At 46.2% G+C, this 18453-nt stretch overlaps 2 protein-coding genes across 5 annotated transcripts in view; one reads left to right on the forward strand and one right to left on the reverse strand.

Annotated features, from left to right (window-relative positions):
* The first annotated feature begins 79 nt into the window (after positions 1-79).
* ARL16 (ARF like GTPase 16) lies at positions 80-16335 on the forward strand. Its single transcript, XM_083353025.1, has 5 exons — positions 80-201; positions 1138-1196; positions 4400-4513; positions 14771-14886; positions 15010-16335. The coding sequence occupies exons 1-5, from the start codon at positions 114-116 to the stop codon at positions 15173-15175; spliced, it is 543 nt and encodes a 180-aa protein (XP_083209151.1). The 5' UTR covers positions 80-113; the 3' UTR covers positions 15176-16335.
* Positions 16336-17744: 1409 nt separating this feature from the next.
* TMC6 (transmembrane channel like 6) overlaps positions 17745-18453 on the reverse strand; it is a 41640-nt gene continuing 40931 nt past the window's right edge. For 3 of the 4 annotated variants that reach the window (XM_083353011.1, XM_083353014.1, XM_083353012.1), the window contains one exon: positions 17745-18194. The gene's annotated coding sequence lies outside the window, so the exon portion shown is untranslated. The remainder of the gene's footprint in view (positions 18195-18453) is intronic. The other variant, XM_083353013.1, reaches the window with a different exon arrangement.

Below are 18453 nucleotides of genomic sequence, written 5' to 3' on the forward strand. Positions count from 1 at the left end.
TTTCCGGCGGCAAGCCTCGGCGATTGGGTGAAGGGCGAACGAAGCAAACTGTCGCTCCGAACCAATGAACGCTGCGAAGAGCGTCGGCGACCGGAGAGTCGGCCTCGGTTGCTATGGGAATGGCGGGAAGCTCTCCTTCTCTCTACCTGCTTCTCGGGCCTACCGGGGTGGGAAAGTCGCTGCTGGCGAAGCGGCTGCAGAATATCCTACGGAGGGTTCCCGACGACGAAGCGGGAAGCGGGGCTCGTGGGTCAAAGGCAGACGAAGTCGAGCTGGGCCTGGCGAGGAAGGTTAACATAGCGTGGTGGGATGGAGGGTTTGTTGTCACTGTGTGTTGGGGGGAGAGAGCACGGGGGGGGGGAGGCTCAGCTAATCTCAATGTACACATGTTGTACTTTGACAATAAAGGTTTATTATTATTTATTATTATTAAAAGGAAAGGAGCGAGGAGATGCTTTGACCAAGGAGGTGGGTGCGCCATGCCTCTTTGCCAGGGCAGAGAGGCGCCAGGCTCTGGGTGGCCTCTAGAGATTTCAGAAAGTGATTACGAAATTGTGGTTTTCAATGGGATATTAAATGTACGACAGTGCAAAAAACCGTCTCGGTTATATGTAATTTTAATGAAGTTTAAATGCGAAAGGAAGACTTGGAAGATGGGTTTCTGTCTGCTGCCATTACTTTTTCCAAGTGCAGCAGACATACAATATGAAATCGTTAAATGCACACTCAGAAAAAAAAAATTTAAATGGATTTGGCCTCCCTTGTAAGAATCTTGGGGCTAACAGTGGTGTGTGACAGGTATCAAGAGAGAGGGATGAAGTTTAAAAATGCCTGCTTGATGTTTGGAGTGTAGTTTTTTTTTTTTTTACACAGAATAGTTAGTCTTTGCTGTGTTGGGCAAGGATGTAGATGGGATCTTGTTCTTGAGCAGCCTTTCCTACTATATCCTGCTGTTTTCCAGATAATCTTCTTTGAGAAATAATTCCCAGATAAGCACAGGTGATGGAAAACATCATTGAAGACATCTGAGAGTATTGGGTTGAGAAAGGCTATTCTGTAAAAAAATCAATCCCACCTGTATCTTACTGTATTGAATGTTATTCTTTCCTACCATCTTCCTTAATGGCTTTTTGATACAGCTGAGCTCCAAAGATGGGGCCAAGGACCTTGGAGAACCACCAGCTACTTTGCCAACGGTATGGCTTTTATTATCTTTGGCTCACTAGTTTTGGTCCACTGAAACAAATTCTTTAAATAGATCAAGATTGATTGGTTTGTAGAATTGAGCCCACATAAATAGTTGGAGCTGGTAGGTACAGTATATGAAGCAGTGGAAAATGGGATTAGGACACTCAAGTACATCCATACATTCTTATATACATAATCTTAAACAGCCTTTTCTGTTCTCCCTCCCCTTTTCTCAGTATTATTGGGCAAGAGTGAGTTATATGTTGTCTTTTATATTAGGCTTTTTTCCTTACAGCCTGTCTGATGGCTGGAAAGTTGGCCATCAGAGTATTGTTAATCAGATTGCACAAAATGCTGAGGGAATGGCCATAGAGTACTATTTAGGTGTTGAATACAGTGGATTAATAGTAAAAACAATGTAGAATACCACATACTGTATGCTTAGATTTGTTTATATTTTTCAGTAAACAATAGAGAAAGCTCTTTAGGTCTGCCTTCTCTTCTGGCAATTGCCTAAACTAGTCCCTGGTTTTTTAGCAAAATTTTCGGAAGTGGTTTGTCCTTGCCTTCTTCCAAGGTTTAAGAGAATGACTGCCCAAAGGCACCAAGTTGGCTTCATGTCTAAGGCAAGACTAGATTTCATGATTTCTAACCTGGTGCCTTTAAAGGTAAAAGGTAAAGGTTCCCCCGCACATGCATGCTAGTCGTTTCCGACTCTGCCGGTGCTTATCTCCGTTTCAAAGCCGAAGAGCCAGCGCTTGTCCGAGGACGTCTCCGTGGTCATGTGGCCGGCATGACTAGACACCAAAAGTGCACGGAACACTGTTACCTTCCCACCATAGTGGTCCCTATTTTTCTACTTACATTTTTACGTGCTTTCGAACTGCTAGGTTGGCAGAAGCTGGGACGAGTAACAGGTGCTCACTCTGTTACGTGGCACTCGGGATTTGACCCGCCAAACTGCCGACCTTCTGATCAACAAGCTCAGCGTCCTAACCCACTGAGCCACCACGTCCCTTCTGGTGCCTTTACATTTACATTAAACAAATAATAATGAAAACAGCACACTGTGTCATGTTTTTATAGAACATTGAGTCAGTATTTAATATCTGTACTGGGGAAAATATTTGAAGCCTAGGATAATCAACTCAAAGAAGTTGAATTAGATGTTTCAATTAATTTGATGACAATCTAGGTGTGAGTTTGAGGAACTCTTCTCAATTAAGTAAAAAGTTGGTTACCTCTTTTGGAGCCTTCCCTCCATGACATGGGCTCGTAGAAGTGAATTACGAGGTCGAAAGGTTTTTGTGGATTTCAGAAAAAATGACTTGTTAAACATTGTATTGGAAAAGGTTTCAAAACAATTTCAAAAACTCCCCCCCCCAATTACTTCATTAGGCAAATAGTGTACAAATGAAGAAAGTGGAACATAACTGTTATTCTTCCCAGCGATGGTTGGTAAAAATCATTCTGGGAGGAAGGCTTACAATACACCAGAAGGGTAAAGAAAAATCCCAGGGTAATGGCGAAGAATTGCAAATCAATGTTGCATTTTCTGTTGTCAGCGCTCATGAGATCATCATACAGAAAATACTGTGATGTGCACAAGAGGATACTTTGGGTAGACTGTTGCCTCTTTCAAGTTTGTCAAACACCATTTGGATGATTTGGCAGACTATCGGGAAAATGTTCCATAGACAGCTGAAAAAAAGGTAGAACTTTTGGCTGTTAATGAGAAATGTGATGTTTTCAAAAAACATACTGCATTCTAGCAGAAGAGTGCATAAAGAATAGGACTGCTTTCACCTTGCAATAATTGAAAAAGGCAAATTTTGGGCTATATCAGCAAATTCATCAGGAAAATGGCAGGGTATCTATCCACGAGCTGATGCTTAAATGAACGTGGATCATGCAGCAAACCAATAGTGCTAAAATACATATACATCTACTAGAATGGCTGAAGCAGAGGACACTTAGTTTTGGAACAGCCAAGTTAAAGCTGTGACAACTCAATTGAAATATTGTGGCATCACCTGAAGTTTGTGTAAGACAGCCCAATCATATTATTAGTTGTAGTTCTGTAAATAGAGATAGCTCAATTACAGCCAATGAGTAGGATTGATTAACAGGCACAGAAAATATTTGTTGGAAGTTATCACCGCTAAAAGAAGTAACAATTACTTCGAGAATACTTCTTTATAAATTTTCCAACAAAGATATGAATGTTGGCTTAGTCTTAGTGTATTCACTAGACATTATACACTATACCATTTTATGTGTTGTTTCTTACCAGAATCTCTTCATCTACCAATAGGACTTAAGCTCAGTTCACATTGTGCATCATAGTACAGCAGGATTACAGATAGATCTAAAAATAACTTTTGTTGCTGCTCTAACTGTAATTTTATAGTTGTCACTATTGCAATATAATTGCTAATCATCGTGCTCACGCTTTCAGACTTTCATTCAAAAGCAGGTTTTCCTCATGTAATTAAAGCCACTAGGTGGCGGTCAGGATTAATTCTTCTGGGACAAACTTTGCTACCCTTTCTATTGGTTATGATTTTCCTTCCATTATATTTTGTAATGTGTGTTGATATGGTATGTATTCATCCACCTGTGGCTTGTTATTATGTATTTACCCATTAGTATCCATCTCTCAGGGAGATGGGCAGTTTACAAATGTAAAAATAAATAAATTGCTGAATTATTATCACGTTTCCTCCGATTTATGATTTTTCAGCTGCTGCTTTTTCCAGTCTTGGTAAAGGGAAGTACCTGAGGAAATGTTAATCATGTTAGTCATAGCTCAATAGTATGTATATGATGTGGATATTTTTGGATGTTTAAATCCTGAAAAACATACTGTCAATGAAAACAGAAAAACCTCCTGGCACTGAGGGTTTTCTGAATTATATCAGACCTTGCACTGAAGATAGAACTCAGGTTTTTGAGGATCCTGAAAATAACTTCATGGTATTGCATACCAGAACTTTTTATGGTATTTCCTCTTATTAGAATTGGGAGAGTTAGATTACCATATCAGGATAGGGAACCTAATTAACAGAATAGACAGTATCTACAGTTCTGTGCACGCATTCTTGGCAACAAGGCCTATTGTAATATATTGTATGCTAAACATTCTCTGTACTGTGCAGTAGAAAATAATTCATTTGCACATCTGTGTATCTTTTTGTATGTGTTTTTACAGGTAGGCACAAATCTTACCGATCTCTCAATAGGAAAGAAGATCACAGTTCGAGAGCTAGGAGGCTGCATGGGTCCTATCTGGCCCAGTTACTATAGTGACTGCCGTGCTGTCCTGGTGAGTGTTCATTAATATAGTGTGTATAATTCAGTGGGTATTATTTTTATAATAAACTTGCAAGGTTGTAACCATTTTTATGACGTTAAAAGAATAATTTGGGGTCCTACGAGCCAGGGTAGCAGAAGAACAAATCAGAAAACGAAATCCAGACATACTGTGAGAAATGAGATCCAATTTTATTCCCAAGAACAAAGAGATTTCTTTTGGAGGTAGACTACAAAGGAAATGGGGTCCAGAGGCTTGGCTTTATAGGGAGACTGGTCCTTGATGTGAGCAAGCAAGTGTGGTTTGTGTATGTGTTGGTTTTAACACGTGTCCTTCCTGTGCAGATGTACAGTTGCTCCTGATTTGGGCTTTGATCCTGTGTGAAATCTGTAAAGGAAGATCGCCCTCAGATACCTCAGATACGTGGAGTTCACCTCTGGCATCTCCTTTTATCCTGGTGGGGGGGGATTCCTGCTCTTTGATGGAGTCAGTTAGGATTGTATGTTTATTCTGGGACTGGTCGGCAGTTAAAAGTTTGCTGCTAAAAAGGCAGGGGAGTGGAGGGAGGGGGAGAACAGAGGACTTTTAACTTCTATCAGTGGCATACCAGTTTTTCTGCTTATATAGATGCAAAGGAATGAGAGATGGTGCTTGTTTGTTTTTACTATTTTTACTATTGTTTTTCACTATTGTTCAATCTGTATACCTACCTTACTCTGTACACCGCCCCGAGTCCCTCGGGAGAAGGGCGGTTTATAAAAATAAATAAATAAATAAATAAATAAACAATGAATGTTTGTTTTTGAAAGGGAAAGTTAAGTCGGATTGGAAGAATGCTACTTAGAATTATTTTTGGTACGGATTGGAAGATTGCTACTTCGAATTATTTTTGGTACGGATTGGAAGAATGCTACTTCGAATTATTTTTGGTAGCGTTGAAGAGCCTGGCTGGCTATTACGGTTATGCTTATCTTATAATATTGGAGTTTGCAAAAAAAAGTGCAGTGTTGTTAATTGGAAAGGATAGTATCTGGTGAAGGTAAGTGAGCGAATCAATGACAGACTCTTGACAAAAAAAAATAGAGAGGAAGTGGAGCAACTACTCACTGGGCTGGAGGGTGTCCAGAGCTTTTTGGAGGCTATGGCTTTGGGAGCTCATTTAGCTGGCCTACGTGGTACCCTACATGTGCCAGTGAATGGGTTAGTCAGCTGCAATGCAGTCCTAGTAAAACTTTCCTTGTCCACAACTTGATCAACATACAGACCTAGCGTACTGTATATTTCCAAAATCTGGTTGTGTGAGGGCAGTGACATTGTTCTCTCAGAAATGTGCTCTCTGGGTTAAAGATCCAGATGCCTGGGCTGGGCAATGGGAATGTAGTTTTAATCTTAAATGACACTTTGTGATCAGGGATTCAGCACCTTCTCAGAGGGGTGAATGTAAACAGACAAGCCTGAATCGTGCTATAAAAGAAGGGCTTAGGAATCGGATTTCTGTTGGTAAGCAACTTCTAGTTCTTAGGCCTGATTTTCTGACCCGTGTTTTTGATTCCCTGATTGAACTTTGGATTGGTACAAGAATATACTTAGCTCTGATTCCTGGAACTTGCATTTGTCTGCATGGAAACCAGGCTCCTTGTTTATTTTTCCTGGGCTTTCACATTCCTGTACTCTTCTAAGATTTATAGCTGCCATAAAACCTCTGACCTCTTGCGGTCTGACCTCTTGCACTGGCACAAACATTTAGAGAAGGCAGGAAAATATTTATTTATTTATTTGTTTGTTTGTTTGTTTTTATAAACCGCCCTTCTCCCGAGGGACTCGGGGCGGTGTACAGAGTAAGATAGGCAACATAATGAAACAGTATTGAAAAACAATAATCAAAACAAACCAAACTGGGACCCCAATTAGAGCTATCAGAGCTATCAGGCCAGGCCGGACTGCTGGAATAGGTAAGTCTTTAAGTCGCGCCGGAAGGTGCGTAGGTCGGGGGCCATCCGGATTTCAGTTGGTAAGCAGTTCCAGAGGGCTGGCGCACCCACTGAGAATGCCCTCCCCCTGGGGGCCACCAGCCGACATTCCTTGAGCGGTGGCACCCTGAGGAGGCCCTCTCTGTGGGAGCGCACAGGGCGGTGGGGTGTTGACATTGGCAGAAGGTGCTCCCGTAGGTAGTCTGGACCCATGCCATGTAGGGCTTTGTATGTCATTGTTAGCACCTTGAACTTCACTCGGAAGGCAACTGGAAGCCAGTGCAGCGCACAGAGGAGAGGTGTGATATGGGAGTATCGGGAGGCTCCCAAAAGTGTCCGTGCCGCTGCACTTTGCACCAGTTGAAGCTTCCGAGTGGATCTCAAGGGCAGCCCCATGTAGAGAGCGTTACAGTAGTCTAGGCGAGAGGTCACAAGGGCATGGGTGACTGTACGTAAGGCATCCAGGTCCAGATAAGGCCGTAGTTGGCGCACCAGTCGAACCCGGGAGAAGGCCCCCTTGGTCACAGCTCCTATGTGATCTTCCAGGGAGAGCTGCGAGTCTAGGAGGACACCCAGGTTGCGGGCCCTATCAACAGGGGGTAGTAACTCATCCCCGATGTTAAGGGATGGGATGCTCTGAGTATCCTGGCTTGCCGGTACGTACAGCCATTCAGTCTTGTCTGGGTTCAGTTGAAGCCTGTTTCTCCCCATCCATTCCCGGACCGCTTTCAGGCAGCGGGACATCACGTCGAGGGCATCACTGATGTTGTTTGGAGTTGAGATGAAAAGCTGGGTGTCATCAGCATACTGATGGTACCCTACTCCAAAGCTGCGAATGATCTCACCCAGCGGTTTCATGTAGATGTTGAACAGGAGAGGCGAGAGGACCGACCCCTGAGGGACTCCGCAAATGAGAGGCCTCGGGGTCGACCTCTGTCCCCCTGCCAGCACCGACTGCGAGCGACCCTGGAGAAAGGAGGAGAACCCACGCAGAACCGTGCCTCCCACTCCCAGTCCCCTGAGGCGTCGCAGCAAGATACCATGGTCGATGGTATCGAAAGTCGCCGAAAGGTCTAATAAGACTAGGACAGAGGAATGGCCCCTGTCCCGGGCTCTCCAGAGATCATTCATCAGAGCGACCAATGCCGTCTCCGTGCTGTAGCCCGGCCTGAAGCCCGATTGGTACGGGTCTAGATAAACCGCTTCATCCAGGACCTGAGGAAGTTGCTGCGCCACCACGCTCTCAACAACCTTCGCAAGGAAGCGAAGATTGGAGACTGGACGAAAGTTATTCAATGAGGATGGGTCCAAGGTGGGCTTCTTGAGGAGAGGTCTCACCACCGCCTCCTTCAAGGCGGTGGGGAAGTGACCCTCACTCAGAGAAGCAGAGATGACCGCCAGGAACCAGCCTCGTGTCCCCTCTCAAGCCGCATAAGCCAGCCAGGAAGGGCACGGGTCCAGTAAGCATGTGGAGGAGCTCAACCTCCTCATAATCCTGTCCACTTCCTTAGGAGTCACAGGATCAAATTCCTCCCAGATGACGTCGACAAGACTGTCCATGTCTTGTTCTTCCAACTCTGCCCAGTTAGAGTCCAGGCCGGTTCGAATCCGAGCAATTTTATCCAGCAGATATTGACCGAATTCCTCGGCTCGACCCTGCAAGGGTTCCTCCCTCACCTCTTGGTTCAGTAGGGAGCGAGCCACCCTGAACAAGGCAGCCGGGCGATTATCTGCGGACGCGATGAGGGTGGAAAAGTAGTTGGATTTTGCCACCCTTATCGCAGCGAGATAAGACCTGGTGAGGATTCTTAATCGCAATCGGTCGGATTTGGATCGACTGGATCTCCAGCGGCTCTCTAGGCCCCGTCTCCGACGCTTCATCTCCCGGAGCTCCGCGGTGAACCATGGGGCTCGCTGGGATCTGCGCCGGGTCAGAGGCCGCAGGGGTACAACTCGGTCCAGAGCCTCCGTGGCTGCCTTTTCCCAGGCTTCCACTAAGGCATCCGCCGAGCTGTGAGCAGGGAGTGCATGTGCGTCCCCAAGCGCTGCCTGGAACCTATCAGGGTCCATTAGGCGCCTAGGGCGGTACCATCTGGTTGGCACCATGCACCCACGGCGGGGGGTGGCAAAGGGGAAGTCTAGCCGAAGGAGGTGATGATCGGTCCATGACAGGGGCGTAACAGTCGTGGCACCCCCACCGATATCATCACGCCACCGTCCAGACAAGAACACCAAGTCTGGGGTGTGGCCTCTCTCATGAGTCGGTCCAGAAATTATTTGCGACAGGTCCATGGCCGCCATGGAAGCCATGAACTCCCGAGCCAGTTCGGACGATCCTCCCAGGGACGGTAGGTTAAAGTCGCCCAAGACCATGAGTTTTGGGAATTCAACCACCAACCCTGAGAGGACATCGAGTAGCTCGGGCAGGGCTGCCGCTGCACGATTAGGTGGTAGGTACGCCAGCAGCAGGCCCAGCTGCGCCCCCGGGCCATATCTCAGTAGGAGAGACTCACACCCGACCATCTGAGGGACGGTGGTCTCTCGCGGGCTAAGGGATTCCCTGATGATAACTGCCACTCCCCCGCCACTCCCATGGGTCCGAGGCTGGTGCAGCACCTGGAAACCTGGCCGGCAGAGGTCAACCAGAGGGACACCACCCTCTGGGCCCAGCCAGGTTTCCGTGATGCAAGCCAGGTCCGCGTGCTCGCTCTCCACTAGGTCACGAACGAGGTGACCCTTGTTAGCTACGGACCTGGCATTCAGGTAGACCAGCCTTAGCATAGGAGGCTGCACACCTTCGCTCCCGGGTCCTCCGGGGAAGTACAGAGGGTCGGAGCGTCTCACCGCTTGTACAGAGCAGAGATGACACTCCCGGTGATGATACGGCCCTCTGCTTGTGCACCTTCTGCCGTTCCCCACCATCCTGGGAATAGGCTGTTCGTCAGTTCGCCACTGGGTTTTGTCGGCGACTGGTCCTCGTTTTACACCATCGCGAATGGTAGTAGGCCTGGCCTGCGTTATGGTAGCTGGAAGGCCTGCCTTTCCCGAGCAACCATATTCTTTTCCCGCCCCCCTCCCTAACCCGACAAAAAACTTGACTAGAAACTTAACCAGGGGCCTCTTGTTGGTCTTGTGATGAAGGCCCCTGACCCTGCCTGGCCATCTCTCAGAGGCCCAATGGTCGGGCCCGTCATCGAGGTTCGATGTATTGAAGGCAGGACGAACCCAGGAGAGGGGGGAACTCCTGAGGGCGATTAGATCTATGCTTGAATATTGGAGAAGCATAGGGAGCATTGGGAAGCATTGGGAAGGCGGTCCCCTGGGTGGAGCATTGGAAGGAGGGTCTAGTCGGGTAGGTGGGTATCTGGACCGTCATCCAACCACTGCCACTTGGCTGGGTGAACCCCAGAAGCAGGCCACTCCCCATCCTCTCACGATGGGTTGTGACTCTGCTTCTGGGGGTGGTCCAGGACCCACTCTGGGTGAAGCATACCCCATAGAGCTCTCACCTCTATGGGGCTGCAGGTGTAGGACAGGCCACTCTGCCACCGTGGCTTACACCCAGGCCCATCATGTCCTGTGGGGCGAGGGAGGGCAGGGGGTTTGGAGCTGGTGGAGGCAAGATGCTGATGGCCTCGGTGGTCTAGTCGCCATCATCTCCACTGGTCAGCTGCATCCTGGCGTCTTTAGGTTGTTGATCGGCACGGAGACACCGTCGGTACCCAGTGTTCTGTACCAGCCTGCTACCGGCCTTGCAGAAAGGCAACCCCTGTACAAACGGCAGAGGCTGGAAAGCGTCTGAGGCTGGAAAACGTCTGCCAAGTTTAATACACAAACAAACAACAGAACATGAAACAAGATACCGGAACTTTGATCCTCAAACGGAGCGGTTGCTTTCAGCAACCAGCCCTTCCCCAAACACTCCCTTTATTAGAGTTCAGGGCGTGGCCTCCCTGTGCCTCCTTCCGAGGAGTCCCACAGCCTTTCTCTGCTTGCTCCTGCTTGACTGCCTCTTGCGTCGGGCGTCCTTGAACAGGGCCAGCTGTGGGTCATCATCATCCGCACTGTCGGGCTCGCGCAGCTGAGTCTCCACCAAGTAAGAGGGGCCTGGCTGGGGGCTCTGCGAAGCCTCCAAGCTATCAGCAGCAAGTTCGTCTTCAACACCCTCCTCCTCCCCCTCGTCTGAGTCATCCGAGTCATCCGACCCGGCTGCCGGACCCACAGGCTGACCCTGAATCACAACACCCAGGGTGCGGGCCGGAGACGCCACGCCGCGTCTAGTAGTGCTGCCGTCGAGGTTTTTTTTGGTGAGTTGGTTGACCGGGGCCTGGAGAAGCTTAGCGCCGCTGTCAAAGGCCCCTCGGTGGTGGTCGATCGGGTCCGCATAGCCGGTCTGCGGCGTCTCCTTGATCCCATGGAGGCGCCGCCGTTGTTCAGGAGCAGGCCAGGAGGTTGAGGCAGAGTAACGACTCCGGTCCTGCTCAGGGCGGTTGCTGCGGCTGCCTCTTCCGCCGCCTAGCTGATCCATTTGATCCGCGGGGTCTTTCCTGATCTTCCCAGGTGCCGCCGTTGCCCAGGGAGGCATAACAGGGAGCCGAGGGTGGAAGCGCCGGCCCCACTCCGGATGGCTGCAGCAGCTGCAGCGGCTCAGGGGCGGGTCAGAGGCGCCCCACCGCCACTGCCCCCGCCGCTGTTCCAGCCAGTGGGGAGACGACAGACTAGGGCCCCACGGGGTTCTCACCATCGCCGACGATGCCGCTGCCTCCGCCACCCAGCTGGTCAGCGGCGCCTCCGTTGATCGCATGGAGACGCCGCCGCAGCCCGGGAGTCGAACAGGGGGGGGGTCGGGAAAGGGCAGAGATGTTGGCCCCTCTTGGATGGCTGCAATGGTTGTGGTGGCTTAGGGGCGGGCCGGTGATGCCCCGCCGCCACTGCCACCGTCGCTGCCAGGCTCCCTGGATAGACGACCAGACTGGGGCTGGAGAGTTGTCGCCGCCGCCACTGCCGTCCTCGCTGTTGGCGTCTCCGCCGCCCTTGCCCGGTGATCAGGATCATGGGAGACCGCAGACCAGGGCCCGCGGAGCTCTCACCGCCGACGCCGACGAAGATGCCGCCGCCTCCGCCACCCAGCTGGTCCGCGGCGTCTCCGCCGATCGCCCGGAGACGCCGACGCCGCCCGGGAGCCTATCAGGGGGCCGGGGCAGAGCAGAGCCTCTGGCCCCTCCTGGATGGCTGCGATGGCTGTCGTGGTCCAGGGGCGGGCCTAGAGACGCCCCGCCGCCACTGCCGCCGTCGCTGCCGGCTCCCTGAATAGACGACCAGACTAGGGCTGGAGAGTCGTCGCCGCCGCCGCTGTCGTCCTCGCTGCTGGCGCCTCCGCCGCACAGCTGATCCGCGGAGACGCCGCCGCTGCCCGGGAGCCGATCAGGGGGTCGGGGCAGAGCAGAGCCTCCGGCCCCTCCTGGATGGCTGCGATGGCTGTCGTGGTCCAAGGGGCGGGACTGGAGACGCCCCGCCGCCACTGCCACCGTCGCTGCCGGCTCCCTGAATAGACGACCAGACTAGGGCTGGAGAGTCGTCGCCGCCGCCGCTGTCGTCCTCGCCGCCAGCGCCTCCGCCGCACAGCTGATCTGCGGAGACACCGCCCTTGCCCGGCAGTTTGAACAAGCGGTAGAGGCAGGGCAGAGGCGCTGGCCCCTGTTTATAACGGTTGCCAACGGCCCAGGCGGCGAGGCGGAGATGTCCCGGCACCCCTGCAGCTGATTCGGGAGGCAGCGGGCGGCACAATTGCCCAGCTCATCTGCCCGAATTTCTGGCCCCACCCCAGGGGTCCACTGACATCCCTGGGGGGCTCCTGGGGGGACGCCTTACCGTTGGGGGCTACGGAGCTCTCCCCAGCGCGTCCGCCATCTTTGGAGCCGGCAATATATATATATATATATATATATATACAGGTTGTCAATTGTTGCCGTCATAAGGTGCAGCACTTTGTGATCCAACTTGATTTTATGACTGTTTTTATGACTATTGTAAAGTGAGTCATCACTGTTGTTAAGTGAAACACATGCTTGTTATACAAACTACATGGTCACTAAACAAATCCAGCATATCCATGGGTGGGTTTTGTTGTCAGTTTTCTGCTGGAAAATGGCCAAAAACTTTGTAAATCAAGGTCACATGACCAGGGAACACTGAAGCTGGTTATAAAAGTGAGCTGATTGCCAAGCACCTGAAATGCAATCGCATGACCACTGGGTGAGGGGGGAATGGCAGTCGTAATTTCGAGGATGGGTCATAAGTAGATTTTTTTTGAAGTCTCTCATAACTTCATAACTGTGATAAATGACTGGATGTAAATTGAGGATTACCTGTATACTGCTCCTGTGACTGTCTTGATTCTTTATTACCCAGAATGGCTTCTATCCTTTGAACTTTAATGACATTGATAGGATGCTCTTTTGGTTGTCCCTGGTCAACTGTGTGCTTCCTCCCTCCCTCCCTCTCTCTCTCTCTCTCTCTTTCTCTTCCTCCTCCTCCTCCCCCTCTTCCAGGTGTCTGGAAGAGAGGGAACAGACTGGGTGAGAGAGAGGGGGGAAATTTAATGTCAGTTGCTTGAAAGTGGCCGTGGTGTGTGTCTCCTCAAGAGGCACTCCTTGGGCCACAACACTCCCAAATGCAGCCCCAACCATATTAAGTTGCTCTAGAACATTTTGCCCCTAAAATTTGATCAGTTCCCACTTTATTAAGCTTTCAGAAACTACCGAAGAGAGCATTATTCAAGAAGGTTTTTGATTTGTGGTGATTTATTTATTGATTTGCTGGTTCTGTTCTTCACTTGAGCAGTTTATTTTTTTTATTTATTTCTTAATTTTGTTGTATTGTTTAATTGTGTCACGTGTACTTTGTTACAGTTAAGATTGTAACCTGCTGAAAGATTTTTTTTTTCTGTAAGTGGGCAAAAATGTCAAATAAATATAGGTAGTCCTCAACTTACAACTGTTCATTTAGTGACTGAAGTTACAATGGCACTGAAAAATTGACTTACGACCGTTTTTCACATGACCATTGTAGCATCCCCATGCTCCTGTGATCAAAATTCAGACACCTAGCAACTGATTCATATAAATGTGATGATGACCTTTTGCAATCTTCTGACAAGCAAAGTCAATGGGGAAGCCAGATTCACTTAACAACCGTGTTACTAACTTTACAGTTGCAGTGATTCACTTAATAAATATCGCAAGAAAGGTTGTAAAATGGGGCAAACTCTCATAACAAATGTCTTGCTTAGCAACAGAAATTTTGGGCTCCAAAATTTGTGCTCATAAGTTGAGGACTATCTGTAATCAAATATTCAAACATTTCTAATAAAACACCATGACCTGACTTCTATATTCTGAGGGTTTTTAAGCAATTATAGGTGTTCTGGGACGTGTCAATTAGATTTATAATCTCAACATATATTTAATATATAAATCTAAATGTTTACGGCTATTGTTGCTAAGTGTCCCACTCTTTATTTCTTAGGCTAGAGTGTTTATGTATTAGGTTTGTATGATCCCCATCTCACTTAAAGTGACTTTCATTGGGTAGCTAACCCAATGAAAACTTCAACATAATAAAACTGATTATGTGCCATCAAGTCATCGGGAGGAATAATGCACCAAAGAGCAGCGAATATCTACAAGATGACACATCTCTTGGGTCCTGCCAAATGATACTCTTTAATCAATGGGATTTGGAGAATATTCTTTCTGCCAGATCTGGTGGGGCTGATATACACTACTGGCATTCCTTTATAAGAAAAAACTTATATAATCCTAAATATGTATGTAATGTGTTGTATATAAGATAAACGTATTTCTTAGACATAGGTATACATATATTACATTTAGTATTCACCCTTTAATTCCTTTATTCGGGGCGGAGTTGGGGTGACTGAATGAAGCTGAGCACTTACTGGCCCTTCCTGACTCCCATGTGAATTTTGCATAGACATCAGGAAGGGCATCCAGCCATTAAGCGCTCAGCTCCATCCAATTGTCCCAACTCCAAAGGGTCGTAAAAAATATAGCCTTACAGCCCATTGTCTGTAAAATTGTCTATAGATTATAAAATTGGGGGAAATTGGGCTTCAGTTGCAGAGGCAAAGATTTATGCATGTGGTTTTTCAGATTGTGCTAAATTTTTATGTATTCTAGTTTTGACATGGCATGCCGCACAAAGAGTGAAATAGGCAAACAAGCTTGCACAGTACTTTAGGATATTGTTTAAGTATATTGCTCCCTCTCTCCTGCAGTATATGATTGATGCTGCCAATCCTACTCAGATTTCCGCATCCTGTGTCCAGCTCCTGTCCCTCCTTTCTGCTGAACAGCTAACATCAGTTCCTGTCCTCCTCATTTTCAACAAAATGTAAGGAAATTAAGCTGAATTTCCAGACAGAAGACTTAGATCAGTGGCTTTTGTCAGCACAGCAGGCAAATGAAAATGGGTGTGTACGGTAACTACTTTTTTCCTCGCTATTCTGCTTCCTAGTGACTTACCTTGCTACATGTCCCTGGTGGAGATGAAGTCATTACTTCGCATCCAAGATATCATTACTTGTGCCAAACAGGTTATCACTGTGGTCGAGATCAGTGCACGGGATGGCAGGGGCTTATCTGATGTAATGAAGTGGTTTCAATCCACCCTGTGTGATTGAAGTTGGAATCTGGAAATGCCAAGAAGCTGAAGCGTTTCCTGCAAGCAGCGGAACAACATTGCCATCAGAAAGTTTGGTGTAGAAATATGTCGTTTAAATTATTCAGTGGATTCCCTCTTAACTGGCAAATTGGATGGTTGCTACTGTAGGTAGATCCATTGAAAGGGAACATTGAAGCTGCTAACGGTAAGCACAGTAATCATATACAGCATTGTATGATTTTCTCTAGGGTATTTGTACAGGTGAAATAATTGCAAGTAAACATGCTGTAACAGAGGTACCAATCAGGTTTTGTAGGTAGGCCACCTGAAGTTTAATTTGACACAAAGTTTCTATGCTTTGTATTATTTTCTGGTCCACGAAATCAGATCTGGTAGAAGTACAAAGCAAACAAATTCCTGTTCTGTAACACACTAGAGATTCAGATTGCTCAAGTCTGAGTATCTTATTCAAGAGTTTGTGTACATAGTCTCTTGTGTTTCAGTTGTCAGTAGTTTAACTATTTTCTACAACAACTGTGATCTAACTCAGAACCAAAAATTCGTAGTCCTAACAAGTATTAACTTGATGGGCTTTAGCAGATAGCTTTTGCCAATGGAACAATCTCTGTTTTTCCCTCAGCCAGAAATTCCATCCAAACCAGTGTATAGGGGTAACACTGACCTACCGTATTAAATACCATATACAATATTTGCTGTAGTGCATACTGTTGCTTTTCTGTGAGATACATTAGAAATATGTTAATTTTGTGGTGTTTCCTTGGTTTTGATTTCTTCTCGCTAGAATCTCACATTCTTGGAATTCAGGTTTTTGGCGAGCTCATACCATCATGTGAACCAGATTAGCTGAGTCATGGGACACCAGCAAAAAAAAACGACCTCTACAATGGCTCAGTAAATTATAGTTGAATTACAAAATGGGTGTGCAATGTAGCAATTCTAAAGTTCTGCATGACTAATTAGTTCTCTCAACCAATTAAAAATGGTAAAGTTTAAGATGTAACAAGATGAGAGCCTTATCAATATTGGATGTATTCTGCTTAAAATTCAGTTCTTCTGTCACTCTTTCACGTAAACTTTTATCTTCTCAGCTTTCCATTTTATTCTCTTGTATCAGTGGCTTCCATCAGAGCCACTAATCAGTTATTTGAATGGCTTGTAAGAAACCAAATATATACTAGGTTTAAAAATAAAGAACATTTACAGAATGAATGCTGGCATTCAATCCAGTTGCACCTCCTTCTGGACAATCACAAAGACGGTTCAACTAGAGGTGAACACAGATCACATTCTCTTCCTGTCTCACAAAACGGGTAGATTCAACCCAATAGAACTGACTCTCCCAACAAATCACGCTGTACCTCTCTGTATTCACCCTCCATAAACACCCAGTTTAATGAGAGCTTTAATTAATTGCACTGAATTCCTATTACCAAAAGCTGGTAAATTATGAATTCAGTGCATCTGAAAGCTATGAACTAACCTATTTTATGCTGCCGTATTTTCTTGTTGGTGCTTTTATGACAGTGCACTAAATTAGACACTTAAATATTTATCTGAAATAAATATTTCATAGAGTAAAAACTACTTACTGTGTCAACGATTGAGCAGCTCTTACAGCATCATTCTGTACAAGGCTCCTCATTACTTTCATTTTATTGAAATTTACTAGTAACTTTTAGTCTTTTGTTCTTTAGAGGATATTTAGTTTGCAGGACAAAATATAGTTATCCTAAGGAATTAGCTTGGGCTCAGAGAATAAGCAAAAAAATAGGGCCAGCAAGGGAGAGTCACCAACCTCCAAGAGGTAGAGCTGGTATTAGTCCTGTTACATTGCTTTCTGAAGCCCTGACTCATAAACATATTTCATAATTGATTTTTAAAGTAGCATTTTTAATTGTATAAATTCATGCAAGCACAGACTATCCTTAATATTCAACGTGGATAGATTGGAGATATGACATGTCCAGAAATGAGATTAGTTCTGCTGCCAGTTAACATGTTTGGGAAAATATTTTGTACAGCTGAGGTAAAGGGAATGAGATTTTATGATGGGATAACATACACATACCACCCAGTGGGACTCCTTAATTTCCATAAGGTATTAAGAACAGCTAGAATTATTCAGTGAGTTACGAGCGCATGTCTTAGATTGTAACACTTTATTTTTTTAAAAAAATCCCTCCTTTTCCCTCACTATGACACACACACACACACACACACTCATACCCACTTTCACTCATCTGGCTCTTGTGACTCAGACAATTCTAAAAGGAAAGTTGCAAGTTTTATTTACTGACTGGAACCTAGAAATTGTGAAAAATGTCCCATAACTGTGTACCTTAGTTCCACAAAGAAAATAAAAATGAGGTAGCAAAGAGTTAAGATTTCTTCTATAGATTAGTCCTCATACCTGAAGTGCAAAAACATTCAGAGCATGAGTTAAAATGTAGGCATGCAGAACCATGTTAGAATAACTGCACACTATGAGAACTTAACAAATGACAACTGTTCATCATTACTTAGACAGTTAGTACCAAAGGAATAAAAAGAGAATATAATTTGCTCCCTTAAGACGAGTCATTTTTATTAATATTAAACCATGAGGTTCTTTGTAAGAAAGATTTCTTTCCAGTAACTGTACACTCTCCACATGAGGTCATGGATCTCATAATCCTGGCAAAACAAAATACTTAAGACCATTCCACATTATAAAATATCAGTTTGAATTCTCTGTTATAAAAATCGTCTGTAAAAATCTTGAGATAGTCTGGTAGCTCTTAGTCGCGTTCTGGAAAGTTTCCATTTGGCTGAAGACAGAAGCTGAAACAGTAAGAATATGCCATAACTTCTTCAACCAAAGGTAGATGATGTTCACATGCAGGAGTGAAGGGAGTCAATATCTTCAGCAGCAGGAATGTGTTCATCAAAACTTTTCTGGTTAGCCCCATATTTATTTCCCTTTTTGAAGAAGTCCTTCAGGCTAAGGTTCACCTGGTACATTCGCTGGAAAAATGGATCTTTAATGTAATAAGAAAATTAGTGATGATTTTACAGTCAATATAATGAACAATGCATTTCCTATTGACAACACATTTTTCAATCCTTATCTTGCCTTTTTATATTTCTCCTCAAAATACCAATTTGCAAAATGCAGCCCATCCTTATCTTTGCTTGTAAATACAATCCCAGACATATACTTGAATTACTTATGATGTCCTCTAGCATCCCATGAGTTGAATAGAGGATCTAAAGACTTGGTTTGCAAAAATAACCAAA

This window comes from Vipera ursinii (genome assembly GCF_947247035.1).
Source record: "Vipera ursinii genome assembly, chromosome: 2".
Taxonomy (NCBI): domain Eukaryota; kingdom Metazoa; phylum Chordata; class Lepidosauria; order Squamata; family Viperidae; genus Vipera; species Vipera ursinii.